We start from the raw sequence: 22,500 nt of genomic DNA, 5'->3' as shown, positions 1-22,500 counted from the left end.
ACAATGAAGGCAACACATGATGCAAGTGTCTATATTAGCTATAATAGCCTACTATCAAAATGACTTTAAAAGTCTTGTATAAGTGTTACAATGAAGGAAACACATGATGCAAGTGTCTATATTAGCTATATTAGCCTATTATCAAAATGACATAAGTCTTATATAAGTGTTATAATGAAGGCAACACATGGTGTAAGTGTCTACCGTATTTTTCGGACTATAAGTCGCAGTTTTTTTCATAGTTTGACCGGGCTCCAGTGCGACTTATATATGTTTTTTTTCTTTTTTATTATGCATTTTCGGCAGGTGCGACTTATACTCCGGTGCGACTTATACTCCGAAAAGTACGGTACCGGTATATTAGTTGTATTAGCCTACTATCAAAATGACTTTAACATTCTTATATAAGTGTTATAATGAAGACAACACATGATGTAAGTGTCTATATTAGCTATAATTGCCTACTATCAAAATGACTTTAAAAGTCTTATATAAGTGTTACAATGAAGGCAACACATGATGAAAGTGTCTATATTAGTTATATCAGCCTACTATCAAAAATACTTTAAAAGTCTTATATAAGTGTTATAATGAAGGCAACACATGATGTAAGTGTCTATATTAGCCTACTATCAAAATGACTTTAAAAGTCTTATATAAGTGTTATAATGAAGGCAACACATGATGAAAGAGTCTATATTAGCTATAATTGCCTACTATCAAAAATACTTTAAAAGTCTTATATAAGTGTTATAATGAAGGCAACACATGATGAAAGTGTCTATATTAGTTACATTAGCCTACTATCAAAATGACTTTAAAAGTCTTATATAAGTGTTATAATGAAGACAACACATGATGTAAGTGTCTATATTAGCTATATTAGCCTACTATCAAAATTACTTTAAAAATCTTATATAAGTGTTACAATGAAGGCAACACATGATGAAAGTGTCTATATTAGTTATATTAGCCTACTATCAAAAATACTTTAAATGTCTTATATAAGTGTTATAATGAAGGCAACACGTGATGTAAGTGTCTATATTAGTTATATTAACCTACTATCAAAATGACATTAAAAGTCTTATATACGTATTATAATGAAGACAACACATGATGTAAGTGTCTATATTAGTTTTATTAGCCTACTATCAAAATGCCTTTAAAAGTCTTATATATAAGACTTTTAAAGGCATTTTGATAGTAGGCTAATATAACTAAAATAGACACTTACATTCAAGTGTTGCCTTCATTATAACACATATGTGTTATAATGAAGGCAACACATGATGTAAGTGTCTGTATTAGCCTACTATCAAAATGACTTTAAAAGTCTTATATAAGTGTTATAATGAAGGCAACACATGACGAAAGTGTCTATATTAGCCTACTATCAAAATGACTTTAAAAGTCTTATATAAGTATTATAATGAAGACAACACATGATGTAAGTGTCTATATTAGCCTACTGTCAAAATGACTTTACAAGTCTTATATAAGTGTTATAATGAAGGCAACACATGATAAAAGTGTCTATATTAGTTATATTAGCCTACTATCAAAATACTTTAAAAGTCTTATATAAGTGTTATAATGAAGGCAACATGTGATGTAAGTGTCTATATTAGTTATATTAACCTACTATCAAAATGACATCAAAAGGCTTATATAAGTGTTATAATAAAGGCAACACGTGATGTAAGTGTCTATATTTGTTAGCCTACTATCAAAATGACATTAAAAGTCTTATAAAAGTGTTATAATAAAGGCAACACATGATGTAAGTGTCTATATTAGTCAGCCTACTATCAAAATGACATTAAAAGTCTTATAAAAGTGTTATAATAAAGGCAACACATGATGCAAGTGTCTACATTAGCTATAATTGCCTACTATCAAAATGACTTTAAAAGTCTTATATAAGTGTTATAATGAAGGCAACACATGATGTAAGTGTCTATATTAGCTATAATTGCCTACTATCAAAATGACTTTAAAAGTCTTATATAAGTGTTATAATGAAGAAAACACATGATGAAAGTGTCTATATTAGTTATATTAGCCTACTATCAAAACGACTTTAAAATTCTTATATAAGTGTTATAATGAAGACAACACATGATGTAAGTGTCTATATTAGCCTACTATCAAAATGACTTTAAAAGTCTTATATAAGTGTTATATGAAGGCAACACATGATGAAAGTGTCTATATTAGCTATAATTGCCTACTATCAAAAATACTTAAAATGTCTTATATAAGTGTTATAATGAAGGCAACACATGGTGTAAGTGTCTATATTAGTTATATTAGCCTACTATCAAAATGACTTTAAAATTCTTATATAAGTGTTATAATGAAGACAACACATGATGAAAATGTCTATATTAGTTATATTAACCTACTGTCAAAATGACATTAAAAGTCTTATATAAGTGTTATAATGAAGGCAACACATGATGAAAGTGTCTATATTAGTTATATTAGCCTACTATCAAAATGACTTTAAAAGTCTTATATAAGTGTTATAATGAAGACAACACATGATGTAAGTGTCTATATTAGTTTTATTAGCCTACTATCAAAAATACTTTAAAAGTCTTATATAAGTGTTATAATGAAGACAACACATGATGAAAGTGTCTATATTAGTTATATTAGCCTACTATCAAAATGCCTTTAAAAGTCTTTCATATGAGACTTTTAAAGGCATTTTGATAGTAGGCTAATATAACTAAAATAGACACTTACATCAAGTGTTGCCTTCATTATAACACATATGTGTTATAATGAAGGCAACACATGATGTAAGTGTCTATATTAGCCTACTATCAAAATGACTTTAAAAGTCTTATATAAGTATTATAATGAAGACAACACATGATGTAAGTGTCTATATTAGCCTACTATCAAAATGACTTTAAAAGTCTTATATAAGTGTTATAATGAAGGCAACACATGATGTAAGTGTCTATATTAGCCTACTATCAAAATGACTTTAAAAGTCTTATATAAGTATTATAACGAAGACAACACATGATGTAAGTGTCTATATTAGCCTACTATCAAAATGACTTTAAAAGTATTATATAAGTGTTATAATGAAGGCAACACATGATGAAAGTGTCTATATTAGTTATATTAGCCTACTATCACAATTACTTTAAAAGTCTTATATAAGTGTTATAATGAAGACAACACATGATGTAAGTGTCTATATTAGTTATATTAACCTACTATCAAAATGACATTAAAAGTCTTATAAAAGTGTTATAATAAAGGCAACACGTGACGTAAGTGTCTATATTTGTTAGCCTACTATCAAAATGACATTAAAAGTCTTATAATAAAGGCAACACGTGATGTAAGTGTCTATATTAGTTAGCCTACTATCAAAATTACATTAAAAGTCTTATATAAGTGTTATAATGAAGACAACACATGACGTAAGTGTCTATATTAGCTATATTAGCCTACTATCAAAATGATAATCATTTATCAAAGCCGTAATCTGAGAACAGAGTTGTAATGCACCCCCCCCAAAAAACAAATGAAAGTAAAACAATACTGGGGTGAAATAAGTGGTGCATAAAATAATACACAGACAGTGTGAGGAATTATGACGTCATAATGTAGACGATTAGTACAGTGTTTTTAGTACAGTGTTTTTCACTAGTGTGCCGCGGCATACCAATAAAACGTTTGAAAGGTTTGAAACAGTAGCCTATAGGTATACCTGGGAAAAATGTATCTTTAGTTTTAGCCGTACATTAAGCTGCTAAGCATGCTCTACTTATTTTCACCAGCAAAACCATTGCTAGCGTTGGTTGTTGTTGGTTTTAGTCTTAGTTTTCTGACAGTGCTGACGCTAACTACATGATTGTTGTGATATTGTACGCAGGCATGACCTACTTCTTCCTGAAAATAGCCTAATTTATGTGTAAAATGTATGGAGCCCCTAAAAGGACATGGGGGATTTTTTTTTTGCAAGAGATTTTTTTATTTTTTAGACGTGTATCTTGTGTGCACGATACACTCTTTATGTAGTTATAAAAAATAATAATATTTTTTTTATAATTTTTTTTATTTTTATACTTTTTATTTTAATTTTATTTTTATTTTTTATTTTATTTTATTTTATAATTATAAATTAATATTTTATAATAGATTTTATATATATTTATTATATATTTTTTAATTTTATATTTTATATTTATATTTTATAATTATAATTTATATTATAATTTATATTTTATAATTTTATAATTTATATTTGATAATTTATATTTTATATTTATATTTTATCATTTATAATTTATAATTTATATTTTTTATATTTTTTTAAATATTTTTTTATATTTTATAATTTATATTTTATAATTATAATTATAATTTATTTTATTTTATTTTTTATTTTATTTTATTTTATTTTATATTTTATTTTATTATATTTTATATTTTATATTTTATATTTTATATTTTATATTTTATATTTTATATTTTATTTATATTTTATTTTATATTTATATTTTATAATTTATAATTTATATTTTTTATATATTTTTTTTATTTTTTTTTAATATTTTATAATTTATATTTTATAATTATAATTATAATTTAATTCATTTTTTATTTTATTTTTATTTTTATTTTATTTTATTTTTATTTTTATAATTTTTATTTATTTTTATAATTTTTATTTTTATATAGACATTTTTATAATTTTTTTAATTTATTTATTTATTTTATTTTTATATATATATATATTTTTTTAGACATGTATCTCGTACGCATGAGAAACTTTCTCGTGCGCACGAGTCTAAAAAAAAAAAATAATAATAATTTTTTTTTTTATAACTTTATAAGAAGTTTCTCGTGCGCACAAGATACATGTTTAAAAAAATAATAATAATAATAATAATTATAAAAAAATGTTTTCCCCCCATGTCCCTTTAGGGGCTCTGTAAAAATGTGTTGGTTAGAGCAGTGTGCAGGTGTGTTAATTCCACCACTGCATATATCGGTATCAATTGATATCGGAATCGGTAAATAAGAGTTGGACAATATCGGCAAAAAAGCCATTATCGGACATCTCTAGTTTGAAGTCATATCCAACAATTATGTCAAGTATTTGATGAGAACCACCATCATTTTTTAACATTTTCTGCTGGATTTTGTCAGTGAAAACATTGTGCCTTGGCTCCAAAAAAAAGGTTGTAAAAACACAGCTTTAGCACATGTTTCCTTGCACGGCGGCCAACTTACCGATGTTGGGCGCTCGGTCGGAGAAGCGGCTGCCATACATGTTGTTGGCCAGCAGGAAGGCGCCTTTCTCCAGGATGTCCACCAGCATGGTGGCGGTGTGCGCCTGCTCCGTGCTGTTCATGTCCTGCCAGGAGTCCAGCGCCTCGGGCCGGAGGAGGTTGTCCACCGTCTGCACCACTGCCTGACACCAGCAGGGGGCAGATTGTGTGTGTGTTAGCACTTCCTCCCCGCACCGTCATACACAAGTTACACATTTGATGAATGGTGTGGTTCTCTTTCACACCACTGCTGGGACTCTTTCTGCTGGTAAAATCGTCTCCCGGTGATGTTTTTGTTTAGGGTTGAAATAAAAATGTGCATACAGTCGAGCCTTCTTGCAGCCAAGGAGTCGTGTTATATTACTGTGTGTGGAGGAAAGGTCAGGACATGCTGAAGAAAGTCACATTTCATCGTTACAAGGACACACACACACACACACACACACACACACACACACACACACACACACGGAATATTACCTTACAGCTTTCTGAGAAGCAGAGATATTGCAGAGATATTGTAAAAGGTAACACAAGCTGTTTCATACTAGTGTCAAATGAAGTTTTCCCAGAAGCAGACAATATTGTGTATGTATTGTGTATGTATTGTGTCTTCATCATGCAGTGTGGAGAGGTATACTCAAGACAGTCTGTGGAATGCTTTCCCTGACCACCTGAGGGCACCACAGACTGTGGATGCTTTTATGTGATGATTTTTATTTTTATGAATTTTTCTATTATCTTTTTATTATTATTATTTTTTTCAATACACTGTAGCACTTTGAGGTTGTTTTCTCAATGTAAAGTGCTTTTTACAAACAAAATCTATTATTATTATTTTACAAAAATGATATAATTTCAAATGCACCGCTGCTGGGCAAACACACGTGACCAACGTATACAATTGTCCTTACTTTCTTATAGTAGGGAAGAAATAGGCCAATTTTTAATTATTCTCTCTTTTTATGTCCACACACTGTGTCTGCTTGTAAGTACTCTGTGTGTGTGCGCTGCCGAACATGCTCCTCTGCTCGTAAAACCAGCAATGTCACCACCTGACGATATCGTCATGCCCGCTAAAAAAAAAAGAAGGGGGGGGTACCGGTATTTTTAGAGGCGGTACAGTAAAAAAAAAAAAAGAAAAAAAAAGAAAGAAAAAAAATAAATGTATAAAAAAATATATAAAATAAAGAGGCGGACAGTAAAAAAAAAAAAAAAGCACAAAAAAAAGAAAAATAAAAAGGGAAAAAAAAGAAAGAAAAAAATAAATGTATAAAAGAATATATAAAATAAAGAGGCGGACAGTAAAAAAAAAAAAAAAAAAGAACAAAAAAAAGAACAAAAAAAAGGAAAAAAAAAGAAAGAAAAAAAATCTATTAAAAAAATAAAGAGGCGGTATAGTACCGAATATGATTCATTAGTACTGCGGTACTACCGTACAACCATAATTCCCATATATAAAATAAATGTATAAAAAAATATATAAAATAAAGAGGCGGACAGTAAAAAAAAAAAAGAAAAAAAAAAAAGAACAAAAAAAAAGGAAAACAAAAGAAAGAAAAAAGAAAGAAAAAAAAAAATGTATAAAAATATATATAAAATAAAGAGGCGGACAGTTAAAAAAAAAAAAAAAGAACAAAAAAAAGAACAAAAAAAAGGAAAAAAAAAGAAAGAAAAAAGAAAGAAAAAAAATAAATGTATAAAAAAATATATAAAATAAAGAGGCGGACTGTAAAAAAAAAAAAAAAAGAACAAAAAAAAGGGAAAAAAAAAGGAAAAAAAAAAGAAAGAAAAAAAATCTATTAAAAAAATAAAGAGGCGGTATAGTACCGAATATGATTCATTAGTACTGCGATACTACCGTACAACCATAATTCCCATATAGATGAAGAATGACTCAAAATCCTCGCCAAGAAAACTATTTTTGTGTCATTCTCGCCATATCTGGGTCTAAATTGGCTGTCAAAGTGTACCAACTTGTCGGAATACGTCCTCATCCTTCTACTATCCAGGTGAGAGGCATGATTCATCATCTGGAATAAAAATTGACGAGCAAGGCAACGAGGAAGCGGCGAATCCGTCGATGCCGTCAGCGCTGTAAATAGTCTGTGTCTGCTTGTAAGTACTCTGTGTGTGTGCGCTGCCGAACATGCTCCTCTGCTCGTAAAACCAGCAATGTCACCACCTGAAGATATCGTCATGCCCGCTAAAAAAAGAAAGAAGGGGGGTTGGGGTGGGGGTACCGGTACTTTTTAGAGGCGGTACAGTAAAAAAAAAATTAAAAAAAAGAAAGAAAAAAAATAAATGTATAAAAAAATATATAAAATCAAGAGGCGGACAGTAAAAAAAAAAAAAGAACAAAAAAAAAAGAAAAAAAAAAAGGGAAAAAAAAGACAGAAAAAAAATAAATGTATAAAAAAATATATAAAATAAAGAGGCGGACAGTAAAAAAAAAAAAAAAAAAAGAACAAAAAAAAGAACAAAAAAAAGGAAAAAAAAAAGAAAGAAAAAAAATCTATTCAAAAAATAAAGAGGCGGTATAGTACCGAATATGATTCATTAGTACTGCGGTACTACCGTACAACCATAATTCCCATATAGATGAAGAATGACTCAAAATCCTCGCCAAGAAAATTATTTTTGTGTCATTCTCGCCATATCTGGGTCTAAATTGGCTGTCAAAGTGGACCAACTTGTCGGAATACGTCCTCGTCCTTCTACTATCCAGGTGAGAGGCATGATTCATCATCTGGAATAAAAATTGACGAGCAAGGCAACGAGGAAGCGGCGAATCCGTCGATGCCGTCAGCGCTATAAATAGTCTGTCTACACACTGTGTCTGCTTGTAAGTACTCTGTGTGTGTGCGCTGCCCAACATGCTCCTCTGCTCGTAAAACCAGCAATGTCACCACCTGACGATATCGTCATGCCCGCTAAAAAAAAAAAAAGGGGGGTGGGGGTGGGGGTACCGGTACTTTTTAGAGGCGGTACAGTAAAAAAAAAAAAAAAAAAAAAAAGAAAGAAAAAAAATAAATGTATAAAAAAATATATAAAATAAAGAGGCGGAGAGTAAAAAAAAAAAAAGAACAAAAAAAAGAACCAAAAAAAGGAAAAAAAAAGAAAGAAAAAAATTAAATGTATAAAAAAATATATAAAATAAAGAGGCGGACAGTAAAAAAAAAAAAAAGAACAAAAAAAAAGAACAAAAAAAAAGAACAAAAAAAAAGGAAAAAAAAAGAAAGAAAAAAGAAAGAAAAAAAATAAATGTATAAAAATATATATAAAATAAAGAGGCGGACAGTAAAAAAAAAAAAAAAAAAAAAGAACAAAAAAAAAGAACAAAAAAAAGGAAAAAAAAAAGAAAGAAAAAAAATAAATGTATAAAAAAATATATAAAATAAAGAGGCGGACAGTAAAAAAGAACAAAAAAAAGAACAAAAAAAAGAACAAAAAAAAGGAAAAAAAAAAGAAAGAAAAAAATCTATTAAAAATATAAAGAGGCGGTATAGTACCGAATATGATTCATTAGTACTGCGGTACTACCGTACAACCATAATTCCCATATAGATGAAGAATGACTCAAAAATCCTCGCCAAAAAAACTATTTTTGTGTCATTCTCGCCATATCTGGGTCTAAATTGGCTGTCAAAGTGTACCAACTTGTCGGAATACGTCCTCGTCCTTCTACTATCCAGGTGAGAGGCATGATTCATCATCTGGAATAAAAATTGACGAGCAAGGCAACGAGGAAGCGGCGAATCCGTCGATGCCGTCAGCGCTATAAATAGTCTGTCTACACACTGTGTCTGCTTGTAAGTACTCTGTGTGTGTGCGCTGCCGAACATGCTCCTCTGCTCGTAAAACCAGCAATGTCACCACCTGACGATATCGTCATGCCCGCTAAAAAAAAAAGAAAAAAAGGGGGGTGGGGGTGGGGGTACCGGTACTTTTTAGAGGCGGTACAGTAAAAAAAATAAATAAATAAATAAATAAAGAAAAAAAATAAATGTATAATAAAATATATAAAATAAAGAGGCGGACAGTAAAAAAAAAAAAGAACAAAAAAAATTTAAAAAAAAAGGAAAAAAAAGAAAGAAAAAAAATAAATGTATAAAAAAATATATGAAATAAAGAGGCGGAGAGTAAAAAAAAAAAAAAAGAACAAAAAAAAAGAACAAAAAAAAGGAAAAAAAAAAGAAAGAAAAAAAATCTATTCAAAAAATAAAGAGGCGGTATAGTACCGAATATGATTCATTAGTACTGCGGTACTACCGTACAACCATAATTCCCATATATAAAATAAATGTATAAAAAAATATATAAAATAAAGAGGCGGACAGTAAAAAAAAAAAAAGAACAAAAAAAAGAACAAAAAAAAAGGAAAAAAAAAGAAAGAAAAAAGAAAGAAAAAAAATAAATGTATAAAAATATATATGAAATAAAGAGGCGGACAGTAAAAAAAAAAAAAAAAAGAACAAAAAAAAGAACAAAAAAAAGGAAAAAAAAAGAAAGAAAAAAGAAAGAAAAAAAATAAATGTATAAAAAATAAAATAAAATAAAGAGGCGGACAGTAAAAAAAAAAAAAAAAAGAACAAAAAAAAGAACAAAAAAAAGGAAAAAAAAAAGAAAGAAAAAAATCTATTAAAAAAATAAAGAGGCGGTATAGTACTGAATATGATTCATTAGTACTGCGGTACTACCGTACAACCATAATTCCCATATAGATGAAGAATGACTCAAAATCCTCGCCAAGAAGACTATTTTTGTGTCATTCTCGCCATATCTGGGTCTAAATTGGCTGTCAAAGTGTACCAACTTGTCGGAATACGTCCTCACCCTTCTACTATCCAGGTGGTCAGCGCTATAAATAGTCTGTCAACACACTGTGTCTGCTTGTAAGTACTCTGTGTGTGTGCGCTGCCGAACATGCTCCTCTGCTCGTAAAACCAGCAATGTCACCACCTGACGATATCGTCATGCCCGCTAAAAAAAAAAAAAAGGAGGGTGGGGGTGGGGGTACCGGTACTTTTTAGAGGCGGTACAGTAAAAAAAAAAGAAAAAAAAAAAAAAAGTATAAAAAAATATATAAAATAAAGAGGCGGACAATAAAAAAAAAAAAGAACAAAAAAAAGGGAAAAAAAAGAAAGAAAAAAAATAAATGTATAAAAAAATATATAAAATAAAGAGGCGGTACAGTAAAAAAAAATAAAAATTAAAAAAAAATAAATAAAAAAAAATAAAAATAAATGTATAAAAAAATATATAAAATAAAGAGGCGGACAGTAAAAAAAAAAAGAACAAAAAAAAGAACAAAAAAAAGGAAAAAAAAAGAAAGAAAAAAAATAAATGTATAAAAAAATATATAAAATAAAGAGGCGGACAGTAAAAAAAAAAAAAAAGAACAAAAAAAAGGAAAAAAAAAAGAAAGGAAAAAAATCTATTAAAAAAATAAAGAGGCGGTATAGTACCGAATATGATTCATTAGTACTGCGGTACTACCGTACAACCATAATTCCCATATAGATGAAGAATGACTCAAAATCCTCGCCAAGAAAACTATTTTTGTGTCATTCTCGCCATATCTGGGTCTAAATTGGCTGTCAAAGTGGACCAACTTGTCGGAATACGTCCTCGTCCTTCTACTATCCAGGTGAGAGGCATGATTTATCATCTGGAATAAAAATTGACGAGCAAGGCAACAAGGAAGCGGCGAATCCGTCTACACACTGTGTCTGCTTGTAAGTACTCTGTGTGTGTGCGCTGCCGAACATGCTCCTCTGCTCGTAAAACCAGCAATGTCACCACCTGACGATATCGTCATGCCCGCTAAAAAAAAAAAAAGGGGGGTGGGGGTGGGGGTACCGGTACTTTTTAGAGGCGGTACAGTAAAAAAAAAAGAAGAAAAAAAAAGTATAAAAAAATATATAAAATAAAGAGGCGGACAGTAAAAAAAAAAAAAGAAAAAAAAAAGGGAAAAAAAAGAAAGAAAAAAAATAAATGTATAAAAAAATATACAAAATAAAGAGGCGGACAGTAAAAAAAAAAAAAAAAAGAAAAAAAAAAAAAAAAAGAAAAAAAATAAATGTATAAAAAAATATATAAAATAAAGAGGCGGACAGTAAAAAAAAAAAAGAACAAAAAAAAGAACAAAAAAAATGAAAAAAAAAGAAAGAAAAAAAATAAATGTATAAAAAAATATATAAAATAAAGAGGCGGACAGTAAAAAAAAAAAAAAAGAACAAAAAAAAGAACAAAAAAAAGAAAGAAAAAAAATCTATTAAAAAAATAAAGAGGCGGTATAGTACCGAATATGATTCATTAGTACTGCGGTACTACCGTACAACCATAATTCCCATATAGATGAAGAATGACTCAAAATCCTCGCCAAGAAAACTATTTTTGTGTCATTCTCGCCGTATCTGGGTCTAAATTGGCTGTCAAAGTGGACCAACTTGTCGGAATACGTCCTCATCCTTCTACTATCCAGGTGGTCAGCGCTATAAATAGTCTGTCAACACACTGTGTCTGCTTGTAAGTACTCTTGTGTGTGCGCGCTGCCCAACATGCTCCTCTGCTCGTAAAACAGAGTATCGTTTTTTGATCGATTAGTACCGCGCTACTATACTAGTACCGGTATACCGTACAAGCCTACTATACAAACATATTGTTATGCATCCAGGTTATTGTAGTCTCACACATTTGTTGTTGTGATGATTCAAAGCCCTGAGTAAAGTAGAACAAAGTAAAACGTCAGACAGAAAAGGAACAAAGCAGAGCGATAAAAGGCTACGATGACGTAACGACCGGAGAGGGGAATGAATATTAAATCGAGGAAAAAATGTTTCCCACTAAAAAAAAAACCCAACATCTTGGCACTGGATGATTGCTTGTGAGGTGTGTTATTATGTTTTGTGTCCATATATTGCACAGCTCTTCATCGCCAGCTACAAATTCCAGGTGACAAGCAATAAAAAAAGAAAAAAAGCAAGTCTTCCTGGAGGATTGACTTCCCCCTCCAGTTCTCGCACGTCTCAGAGGCATTTACTGCAAAGCTGGCGGATAAAAAAACAAAAAAACAAGGAACATCTACCTGGATGTAGGCCCGACAGGTGCGCTCTCGCTTCTGGAACTGAAGACAAAAACCAAGATTAAAAGACAAAAAAGGAGGGGATGGTGATGCTGGCGTGTGCACCTTACCTTGTTGTAGTTGCGTGTCGCCGACTCCTTGTTGCCGGGCCTGAGGGACTGCAGCTGAGCGTCCAGGATGTCCAGCAGCTGCTCGATCAGTCGCACCGACGAGCTGATGTCCCCCGCCTGGACCCGCCCTCGCGTGTGGTTGGCCAGCTCCATGGCGATGTTGGCGGCGTTTTCCCCGCTCTTTATCTGCACGGGAACACACTTTTACTTTTACTGGGACTCTAACGGCGCATGTGATCACATTTGTTGGTACGATGCACAGGCCAGGTAGAGAGACCTTAGGACAGTGTGGTCATACGTCTACTCCAGGGGTCAGCAACCCGCGGCTCATATATATATATATATATATATATATATATATATATATATATATATATATATATATATATATATATATATATATATATATGTATGTGTGGGAAAAAAAATCACAAGACTATTTCATCTCTACAGGCCTGTTTCATGAGGGGGGGTTCCCTCAATCATCAGGAGATTTTAATGGGAGCATTCACATACCATGGTTTATATAGGGCACAGAGTGGGTGGGTACAGGCTGGCGTAGGGGCGTGGTGATTGGCTCATGTGTTACCTAGGAGGTGTTTCCGTCTGTGGCGGCATGCTGTTACAATTTCGCTGCGCTTGTTGAGGGATGACAGGTCTGGACGGTAAATAATAAACAGTTTCTCTTTCAAGCATCTTTTATTACCACTATTGTAAGGTGTGCTGGATGCAAGAATTTGCCATGTTATTGAATATTCAACATTATTGTCTTTGAGGTCCCAAATGTGTCTGCTGAGTTCTGTGGTATTCCGCAGGTTTTGGTTCCTGAAAGAAGCCTTGTGATTGTTCCATCTGGTTTTAAACTCTCCCTCGGTTAATCCTACATATGTGTCGGATGTGTTAATGTCCTTGCGTGTTACCTTAGATTGGTAGACAACTGATGTTTGTAAGCACCCCCCGTTGAGCGGGCAATCAGGTTTCTTTCGACAGTTGCAGTCTTTGTTGGCCTACGGATCACGATTGAAGCCAACAAGCAAACCGTCAACTTCCTTGACGTCACGTTCAACCTGAGAAATAACAGCTACCAACCATTCACGAAACCCAACACAACACTCCAATACGTGCACCATGACAGCAACCACCCACCCACCACCACGAAAAGAATACCTACCGGAATTAATAAAAGGCTATCGATGCTGTCATCTAGCAAAGCTGAATTTGACCAAGCAACCCCCCCGTACCAAAAAGCCCTTGATGAAAGCGGATACAATTTCACCCTCACCTATGAACCCACGCCAGGAAACCAACCAAAAAAGAACAGAAAACGAAACGACATCATCTGGTACAACCCCCCATACAGCAAAAACCTCTCAACTAACAATTGGACACAAATTCCTCAATCTGATTGACAAACACTTTCCCAAAGACAACACCCTAAGAAAAGTATTCAACAAGAACAACATTAAATTGAGCTACAGCTGTATGAACAATATACGACAAATTATCTCAAACCACAACAAAACAATTGCAAATGAGCCGTCGGCCCCCGGACAGAGCGACTCCAAAACCAACAAAGGCTGCAACTGTTGAAAGAAACCTGATTGCCCTCTCAACGGGGGGTGCTTACAAACATCAGTTGTCTACCAATCTAAGGTAACACGCAAGGACATTAACACATCCGACACATATGTAGGATTAACCGAGGGAGAATTCAAAACCAGATGGAACAATCACAAGAACCAAAACCTGCGGAATACCACAAAACTCAGCAAACACATTTGGGACCTCAAAGACAATAATGTTGAATATTCAATAACATGGCAAATTCTTGCATCCAGCACACCTTACAATAGTGGTAATAAAAGATGCAACCTATGCTTGAAAGAGGAACTGTTTATTATTTACCGTCCAGACCTGTCATCCCTCAACAAGCGCAGCGAAATTGTAACAGCATGCCGCCACAGACGGAAACACCTCCTAGGTAACACATGAGCCAATCACCACGCCCCTAGGCCAGCCTGTACCCACCCACTCTGTGCCCTATATAAACCATGGTATGCGAATGCTCCCATTAAAATCTCCTGATGATTGAGGGAACCCCCCCTCATGAAACAGGCCTGTAGAGATGAAATAGTCTTGTGATTTTTTTTCCCACACATACATATATATATATATATATATATATATATATGTATATATGTATATATATATATATATATATATATATATATATATATATATATATATATATATATATATATATATATATATATATATATATATATATATATATATATATATATGAAACAGGCCTGTAGAGATGAAATAGTCTTGTGATTTTTTTTCCCACACATACATATATATATATATATATATATATATATATATGTATATATGTATATATATATATATATATATATATATATATATATATATATATATATATATATATATATATATATATATATATATATATATATATATATATATATATATATATATGTATGTGTGGGGAAAAAAAAATCACAAGACTATTTCATCTCTACAGGCCTGTTTCCCACACATACATATATATATATATATATATATATATATATATATATATATATATGTATATATATATATATATATATATATATATATATATATATATATATATATATATATATATGTATGTGTATATATATATATATATATATATATATATATATATATATATATATATATATATATATATATATATATATATATATGTATGTGTGGGGGAAAAAAAATCACAAGACTATTTCATCTCTACAGGCCTGTTTCATGAGGGGGGGTTCCCTCAATCATCAGGAGATTTTAATGGGAGCATTCACATACCATGGTTTATATAGGGCACAGAGTGGGTGGGTACAGGCTGGCGTAGGGGCGTGGTGATTGGCTCATGTGTTACCTACCTAGGAGGTGTTTCCGTCTGTGGCGGCATGCTGTTACAATTTCGCTGCGCTTGTTGAGGGATGACAGGTCTGGACGGTAAATAATAAACAGTTTCTCTTTCAAGCATAGGTTGCATCTTTTATTACCACTATTGTAAGGTGTGCTGGATGCAAGAATTTGCCATGTTATTGAATATTCAACATTATTGTCTTTGAGGTCCCAAATGTGTTTGCTGAGTTCTGTGGTATTTCGCAGGTTTTGGTTCCTGAAAGAAGCCTTGTGATTGTTCCATCTGGTTTTGAATTCTCCCTCGGTTAATCCTACATATGTGTCGGATGTGTTAATGTCCTTGCGTGTTACCTTAGATTGGTAGACAACTGATGTTTGTAAGCACCCCCCGTTGAGAGGGCAATCAGGTTTCTTTCGACAGTTGCAGTCTTTGTTGGCCTACGGATCACGATTGAAGCCAACAAGCAAACCGTCAACTTCCATGACGTCACTTTCAACCTGAGAAATAACAGCTACCAACCATTCACGAAACCCAACACAACACTCCAATACGTGCACCATGACAGCAACCACCCACCCACCACCACGAAAAGAATACCTACCGGAATTAATAAAAGGCTATCGATGCTGTCATCTAGCAAAGCTGAATTTGACCAAGCAACCCCCCCGTACCAAAAAGCCCTTGATGAAAGCGGATACAATTTCACCCTCACCTATGAACCCACGCCAGGAAACCAACCAAAAAAGAACAGAAAACGAAACGACATCATCTGGTACAACCCCCCATACAGCAAAAACGTCTCAACTAACATTGGACACAAATTCCTCAATCTGATTGACAAACACTTTCCCAAAGACAACAACCTAAGAAAAGTATTCAACAAGAACAACATTAAATTGAGCTACAGCTGTATGAACAATATACGACAAATCATCTCAAACCACAACAAAACAATTGCAAATGAGCCGTCGGCCCCCCGGCAGAGCGACTCCAAAACCAACAAAGACTGCAACTGTCGAAAGAAACCTGATTGCCCTCTCAACGGGGGGTGCTTACAAACATCAGTTGTCTACCAATCTAAGGTAACACGCAAGGACATTAACACATCCGACACATATGTAGGATTAACCGAGGGAGAGTTTAAAACCAGATGGAACAATCACAAGGCTTCTTTCCGTGGCCGGGGGCTCGTAACAGGGGTCACTCCGCGCGCTCCGCCCGCGCAGCTTACCTGCCCGCCACCCCCGTGGCCGGGGGCGCGTAACAGGGGTCACTCCGTGCGCAGTGCGCTCACGAAAGGGGTGGGGCTCACCCTGGTTGATATAGACAGCAGCTAGGACGGTGGCCATGGAAGTCGGAACCCGCTAAGGAGTGTGTAACAACCCACCTGCCGAATCAACTAGCCCTGAAAATGGATGGCGCTGGAGCGTCGGGCCCATATACCCGGCCGTCGCCGGCAGCGAGACGCGCTTGGAGGTGCGCTCAGCGCGGCTCCCATATGATTGCGCACTGGTGTGCGTCTGGGTCGTGACAGCGTGGCACGAGAATGTCTGTGCTGCATTGGATCAGTCTCCTTTCTTTAACAGGCAAAAGCTTTATAACCTCACTAATGCCTTGCATCGTCTATATTAGATATATAACAACGGGCGGGTGCGGGCGGGTGCGGTTCTGATCAAATGTTACATCGGGTGGATGGCGGATGGTTGACGACTTTCTGATGCGGTTGCGGATGAAATAATTGCCTATCCGCGCATCTCTACTGGATACATATAACAATTTAATAATTTGTTTTTCTTTTTACAAAAATTAGATTTTAAATAGATTCAGGCGGGTGGCAGTTAAATGTTGTTACCCACATACGAAAAACGAGCAGGCACCTGCTCCATATGCCACAACAGAAGAAAAAAAAAAAAAGAGATGGACACTTTTACGGAGCGGAGAAGGGACGCCTCGCCGGGGTCCGGGACCGAGGCCCCTTCCCCCGAGAGGGCCCCACCGGGAGCCGTAGCTGAGGCGATCCGCGAGAAGGGCCCGACGCACGTCCAGGGTCACCACCGCGCCCACCGCACCGACACCCCGCCTCGTCCGCCTTTGCCGCGGCCGGCGTCACGCGCAGCAGGTAAGCAGCTTACCTGCCCGCCACCCCCGTGGCCGGGGGCTCGTAACAGGGGTCACTCCGCGCGCTCCGCCCGCGCAGCTTACCTGCCCGCCACCCCTGTTTCCGGGGGCGCGTAACAGGGGTCACTCCGCGCGCGAAAGGGGTGGGGCTCACCCTGGTTGATATAGACAGCAGGACGGTGGCCATGGAAGTCGGAACCCGCTAAGGAGTGTGTAACAACCCACCTGCCGAATCAACTAGCCCTGAAAATGGATGGCGCTGGAGCGTCGGGCCCATATACCCGGCCGTCGTCGGCAGCGAGACGCGCTTGGAGGTGCGCTCAGCGCGGCTCCCATATGATTGCGCACTGGTGTGCGTCTGGGTCGTGACAGCGTGGCACGCGAATGTCTGTGCTGCATTGGATCAGTCTCCTTTCTTTAACAGGCAAAAGCTTTATAACCTCACTAATGCCTTGCATCGTCTATATTAGATATATAACAACGGGCGGGTGCGGTTCTGATCAAATGTTAGATCGGGTGGATGGCGGATGGTTGACGACTTTCTGATGCGGTTGCGGATGAAATAATTGCCTATCCGCGCATCTCTACTGGATACATATAACAATTTAATATTTTTTTTTTCTTTTTCCTTTTTTTCTTTCCATAATCTAGTGACCGCACGTCACTGATCAGAATGTATGCAGAGTGCGAACATGCGTACAAATTGTCAGGCGCGTTGCTATCAGCGACTTTGCCTCAAATTGCCGGCTGTTCTTTAATCAAGTGAAAGAACCGACATTTTTGTCTCTGAAAACCTTTGTTGAGCTCCAAAGTTCCCCCAGGCTGCTCCATCCCAGCTGGCCTCGCAAACAAACCTTGTCCAGCACGCCGTGAAGTCCGCCCGGCCGGCACACTTCGCAAATCACAGCCAGAGCGCGACGCCGCTTCGCCTGCCGCCATTGATTTTGGCCAAAAAGCGAGCGGCGTGATGGATTATTGGCACCGTGATACATTTGACTGGCAGGCTCAAGAAGCCACGTGCACAAACTCAGCTGCTGATGCAAATGAAAGCCTAATAGAGAAATACTTTGCAGGACACAAACCAACTAGTATTTCAAGCTTGTATTGATTTCTTTAATCGTCTTGCTGAAATAAGCAGGGGCGTCCGTGATAACGTTGCTTGGACGGCGACATGCAGTATGTTGCTCCAAAACCTTTCAGCATAAATAGTGCCTCAACTTTCTCAGTCTTTTTTTCCACTTGTGCCAGCTTTTTTTGGAAACATGTTGCAGGCATCAAATTCCAAATATTTGCAAAAAAAAATAACAAAGTTTACCAGTTCGAACATTAAGTATCTTGTCTTTGCAGTCTATTCAATTGAATGCAAGTTGATAAGGATTAGCAAATCATTGTATTCTCTTTTTATAACTTTCATTTTCTAAAGAAAGAAAGTGAAGTGAATTATATTTATATAGCGTTTTTCTCTAATGACTCAAAGCACTTTTACATAGTGAAAGTGACATTTAAAGCAGTGTGGGTGGCACTGGGAGAAGGTGGGTAAAGTGTCTTGCCCAAGGACACAACGGCAGAGACGAGGATGGCGGAAGCGGGGATCGAACCTGGAACCCTCAAGTTGCTGGCACGTCCACTCTACCAACATTGTAATGTTAATGCAAAAAGTTGTAATGGTACAAACAAATCATATTTTTTTTCAAATCTTATTGTATTACTATTATTGTAATGAAAAATGTTTAAGTCATCATTTTCCAGGATTTTTTAAATTTTATTTTAAAATTATATTTTTCATTTAAATAATGTGTGCGTATTAGCATTTTTTTTTCTTCTATTTTTACAGGATTTTTTAAATTTTTTTTTATCCTGTTAAAAATGTGATCTCATTAAATAAAGATTGATTTATTTTCCCTCAAAAATGTTGGATTGTTAATATAATTAAGTAGTAATATGTCCCGAAAAAGTCGTAATGAGATAAGCTTAACGGCAAATGTTATTTTCTAAAAAAAATAAGTCCTAATGTTTTGTATACTGTCGGAGGCAGATATTTACATATATCTGAATTTAAGTTGTACTTCTTTCATTTCTTAGTCATATTTGAAAACAGCTGGTGTTTTCCATTTCTTCTCTTGATGCTCTGTCAGCAAGTAAACTGTGTGTGTTAACCTTGAGTTCTTTGGAATGTATTATGACTAAGGAGACGTTGTGCTTGTATTATGGCTAGGGAGGGGGAAGGAAAGAGGGGTTTTTGGCGTTGGGAAGACAGACCATTTTGGGCGGCGCAATAGAATGTTCTAGGGTTGGACTGGTCTCAAAATGTATATTTGCAAAGCTTTGAAAATATACAACAAAATACCCATTCTGTCTCTGGTGGTTTTTCAACTCAGCTTTAAGTGTCGTAAAGAGCTTGGGAGCGAATTGTGACTTGAATTCCCTGGGAGGAACAACTGGTCCAAAACGCAACAATACTATAATATATTACAACAAAAAAAGGATGAGTCAGGTTGAGGTACTTTAAAAAAAAAAAAAAAAAAAGAGTTTTAAAATTATATTTTTCATTTAAATAATGTATGCGTATTAGCATTTTTTTTCTTCTATTTTTCCAGGATTTATTTTTATTTTTTTTATCCTGTTAAAAATGTGATCTCATTAAATAAAGATTGATTTATTTTCCCTCAAAAATGTTGGATTGTTAATATAATTAAGTAGTAATATGTCCCGAAAAAGTCGTAATGAGATAAGCTTAACGGCAAATGTTATTTTCTAAAAAAATAAGTCCTAATGTTTTGTATACTGTCGGAGGCAGATATTTACATATATCCGAATTTAAGTTGTACTTCTTTCATTTCTTAGTCATATTTGAAAACAGCTGGTGTTTTCCATTTCTTCTCTTGATGCTCTGTCAGCAAGTAAACTGTGTGTGTTAACCTTGAGTTCTTTGGAATGTATTATGACTAGGGAGACGTGCTTGTATTATGGCTAGGGAGGGGGAAGGAAAGAGGGGTTTTTGGCGTTGGGAAGACAGACCATTTTGGGCGGCGCAATAGAATGTTCTAGGGTTAGACTGGTCTCAAAATGTATATTTGCAAAGCTTTGAAAATATACAACAAAATACCCATTCTGTCTCTGGTGGTTTTTCAACTCAGCTTTAAGTGTCGTAAAGAGCTTGGGAGCGAATTGTGACTTGAATTCCCTGGGAGGAACAACTGGTCCAAAACGCAACAATATTATAATACATTACAACAAAAAAAAGGTGAGTCAGGTTGAGGTACTTAAAAAAAAAAAAAAAAAAAAAAAGAGTTTTAAAATTATATTTTTCATTTAAATAATGTATGCGTATTAGCATTTTTTTTTCTTCTATTTTTCCAGGATTTTTTTTTTTTTTTTTTTTTTATCCTGTTAAAAATGTGATCTCATTAAATAAAGATTGATTTATTTTCCCTCAAAAATGTTGTATTGTTAATATAATTAAGTAGTAATATGTCCCGAAAAAGTCGTAATGAGATAAGGTTAACGGCAAATGTTATTTTCTAAAAAAATAAGTCCTAATGTTTTGTATACTGTCGGAGGCAGATATTTACATATATCCGAATTTAAGTTGTACTTCTTTCATTTCTTAGTCATATTTGAAAACAGCTCGTGTTTTCCATTTCTTCTCTTGATGCTCTGTCAGCAAGTATACTGTGTGTGTTAACCTTGAGTTCTTCGGAATGTATTATGACTAGGGAGACGTTGTGCTTGTATTATGGCTAGGGAGGGGGAAGGAAAGAGGGGTTTTTGGCGTTGGGAAGACAGACCATTTTGGGCGGCGCAATAGAATGTTCTAGGGTTAGACTGGTCTCAAAATGTATATTTGCAAAGCTTTGAAAATATACCACAAAATACCCATTCTGTCTCTGGTGGTTTTTCAACTCAGCTTTAAGTGTCGTAAAGAGCTTGGGAGCGAATTGTGACTTGAATTCCCTGGGAGGAACAACTGGTCCAAAACGCAACAATACTATAATACATTACAACAAAAAAAGGATGAGTCAGGTTGAGGTACTTAAAAAAAAAAAAGAAAAAAGAAAGAGTTTTAAAATTATATTTTTCATTTAAATAATGTATGCGTATTAGCATTTTTTTTTTCTTCTATTTTTCCAGGATTTTTTTTTTTTTTTTATCCTGTTAAAAATGTGATCTCATTAAATAAAGATTGATTTATTTTACCTCAAAAATGTTGGATTGTTAATATAATTAAGTAGTAATATGTCCCGAAAAAGTCGTAATGAGATAAGGTTAACGGCAAATGTTATTTTCTAAAAAAATAAGTCCTAATGTTTTGTATACTATCGGAGGCAGATATTTACATATATCCGAATTTAAGTTGTACTTCTTTCATTTCTTAGTCGTATTTGAAAACAGCTTGTGTTTTCCATTTCTTCTCTTGATGCTCTGTCAGCAAGTAAACTGTGTGTGTTAACCTTGAGTTCTTTGGAATGTATTATGACTAGGGAGACGTTGTGCTTGTATTATGGCTAGGGAGGGGGAAGGAAAGAGGGGTTTTTGGCGTTGGGAAGACAGACCATTTTTGGGCGGCGCAATAGAATGTTCTAGGGTTAGACTGGTCTCAAAATGTATATTTGCAAAGCTTTGAAAATATACAACAAAATACCCATTCTGTCTCTGGTGGTTTTTCAACTCAGCTTTAAGTGTCGTAAAGAGCTTGGGAGCGAATTGTGACTTGAGGATATTTAAATACTTCTCAAGAGTGAAATAAATTCAAGTATATTAGTGAGAAAAAAGAGGGTTAATGAACTCGTAAGAGCAGATAATGAAGGTCCATTTAAAATGAATATTAATTATGCTAAGCCGTAGAGATATGTAAATATCAGATGTGTTGTTGGGGCACAGTTTGGGGCCAAGGGGGCCACGCGCCCCGGGGCCTGCAGGCCAGGAGGAGCGGCGCCGGGGTCTCACCTT

The 22,500-nt window shown here is 34.7% G+C and overlaps 1 protein-coding gene across 5 annotated transcripts in view; it reads right to left on the bottom strand.

Moving 5' to 3' along the window:
- The window catches only part of adgrl1a (adhesion G protein-coupled receptor L1a), a 562,743-nt gene that overhangs the window by 67,612 nt on the left and 472,631 nt on the right, over window positions 1-22,500 (bottom strand). For all 5 annotated transcript variants that reach the window (XM_061982077.1, XM_061982076.1, XM_061982075.1 and 2 more), the window contains 4 exons: window positions 22,498-22,500; window positions 12,504-12,689; window positions 12,397-12,435; window positions 5,269-5,449 (listed from right to left, as the gene is read on the bottom strand). The exon at window positions 22,498-22,500 is cut by the window's right edge and continues 101 nt beyond it. In XM_061982077.1, the coding sequence (XP_061838061.1) occupies window positions 5,269-5,449; window positions 12,397-12,435; window positions 12,504-12,689; window positions 22,498-22,500 (409 nt within the window). The remainder of the gene's footprint in view (window positions 1-5,268; window positions 5,450-12,396; window positions 12,436-12,503; window positions 12,690-22,497) is intronic.

The sequence above is a fragment of the Nerophis lumbriciformis genome, linkage group LG24, assembly GCF_033978685.3.
Source record: "Nerophis lumbriciformis linkage group LG24, RoL_Nlum_v2.1, whole genome shotgun sequence".
Taxonomy (NCBI): Eukaryota; Metazoa; Chordata; class Actinopteri; order Syngnathiformes; family Syngnathidae; genus Nerophis; species Nerophis lumbriciformis.
Note: the sequence above shows the minus strand (reverse complement) of the source record. Positions and strands in the feature narration are given on the sequence as shown.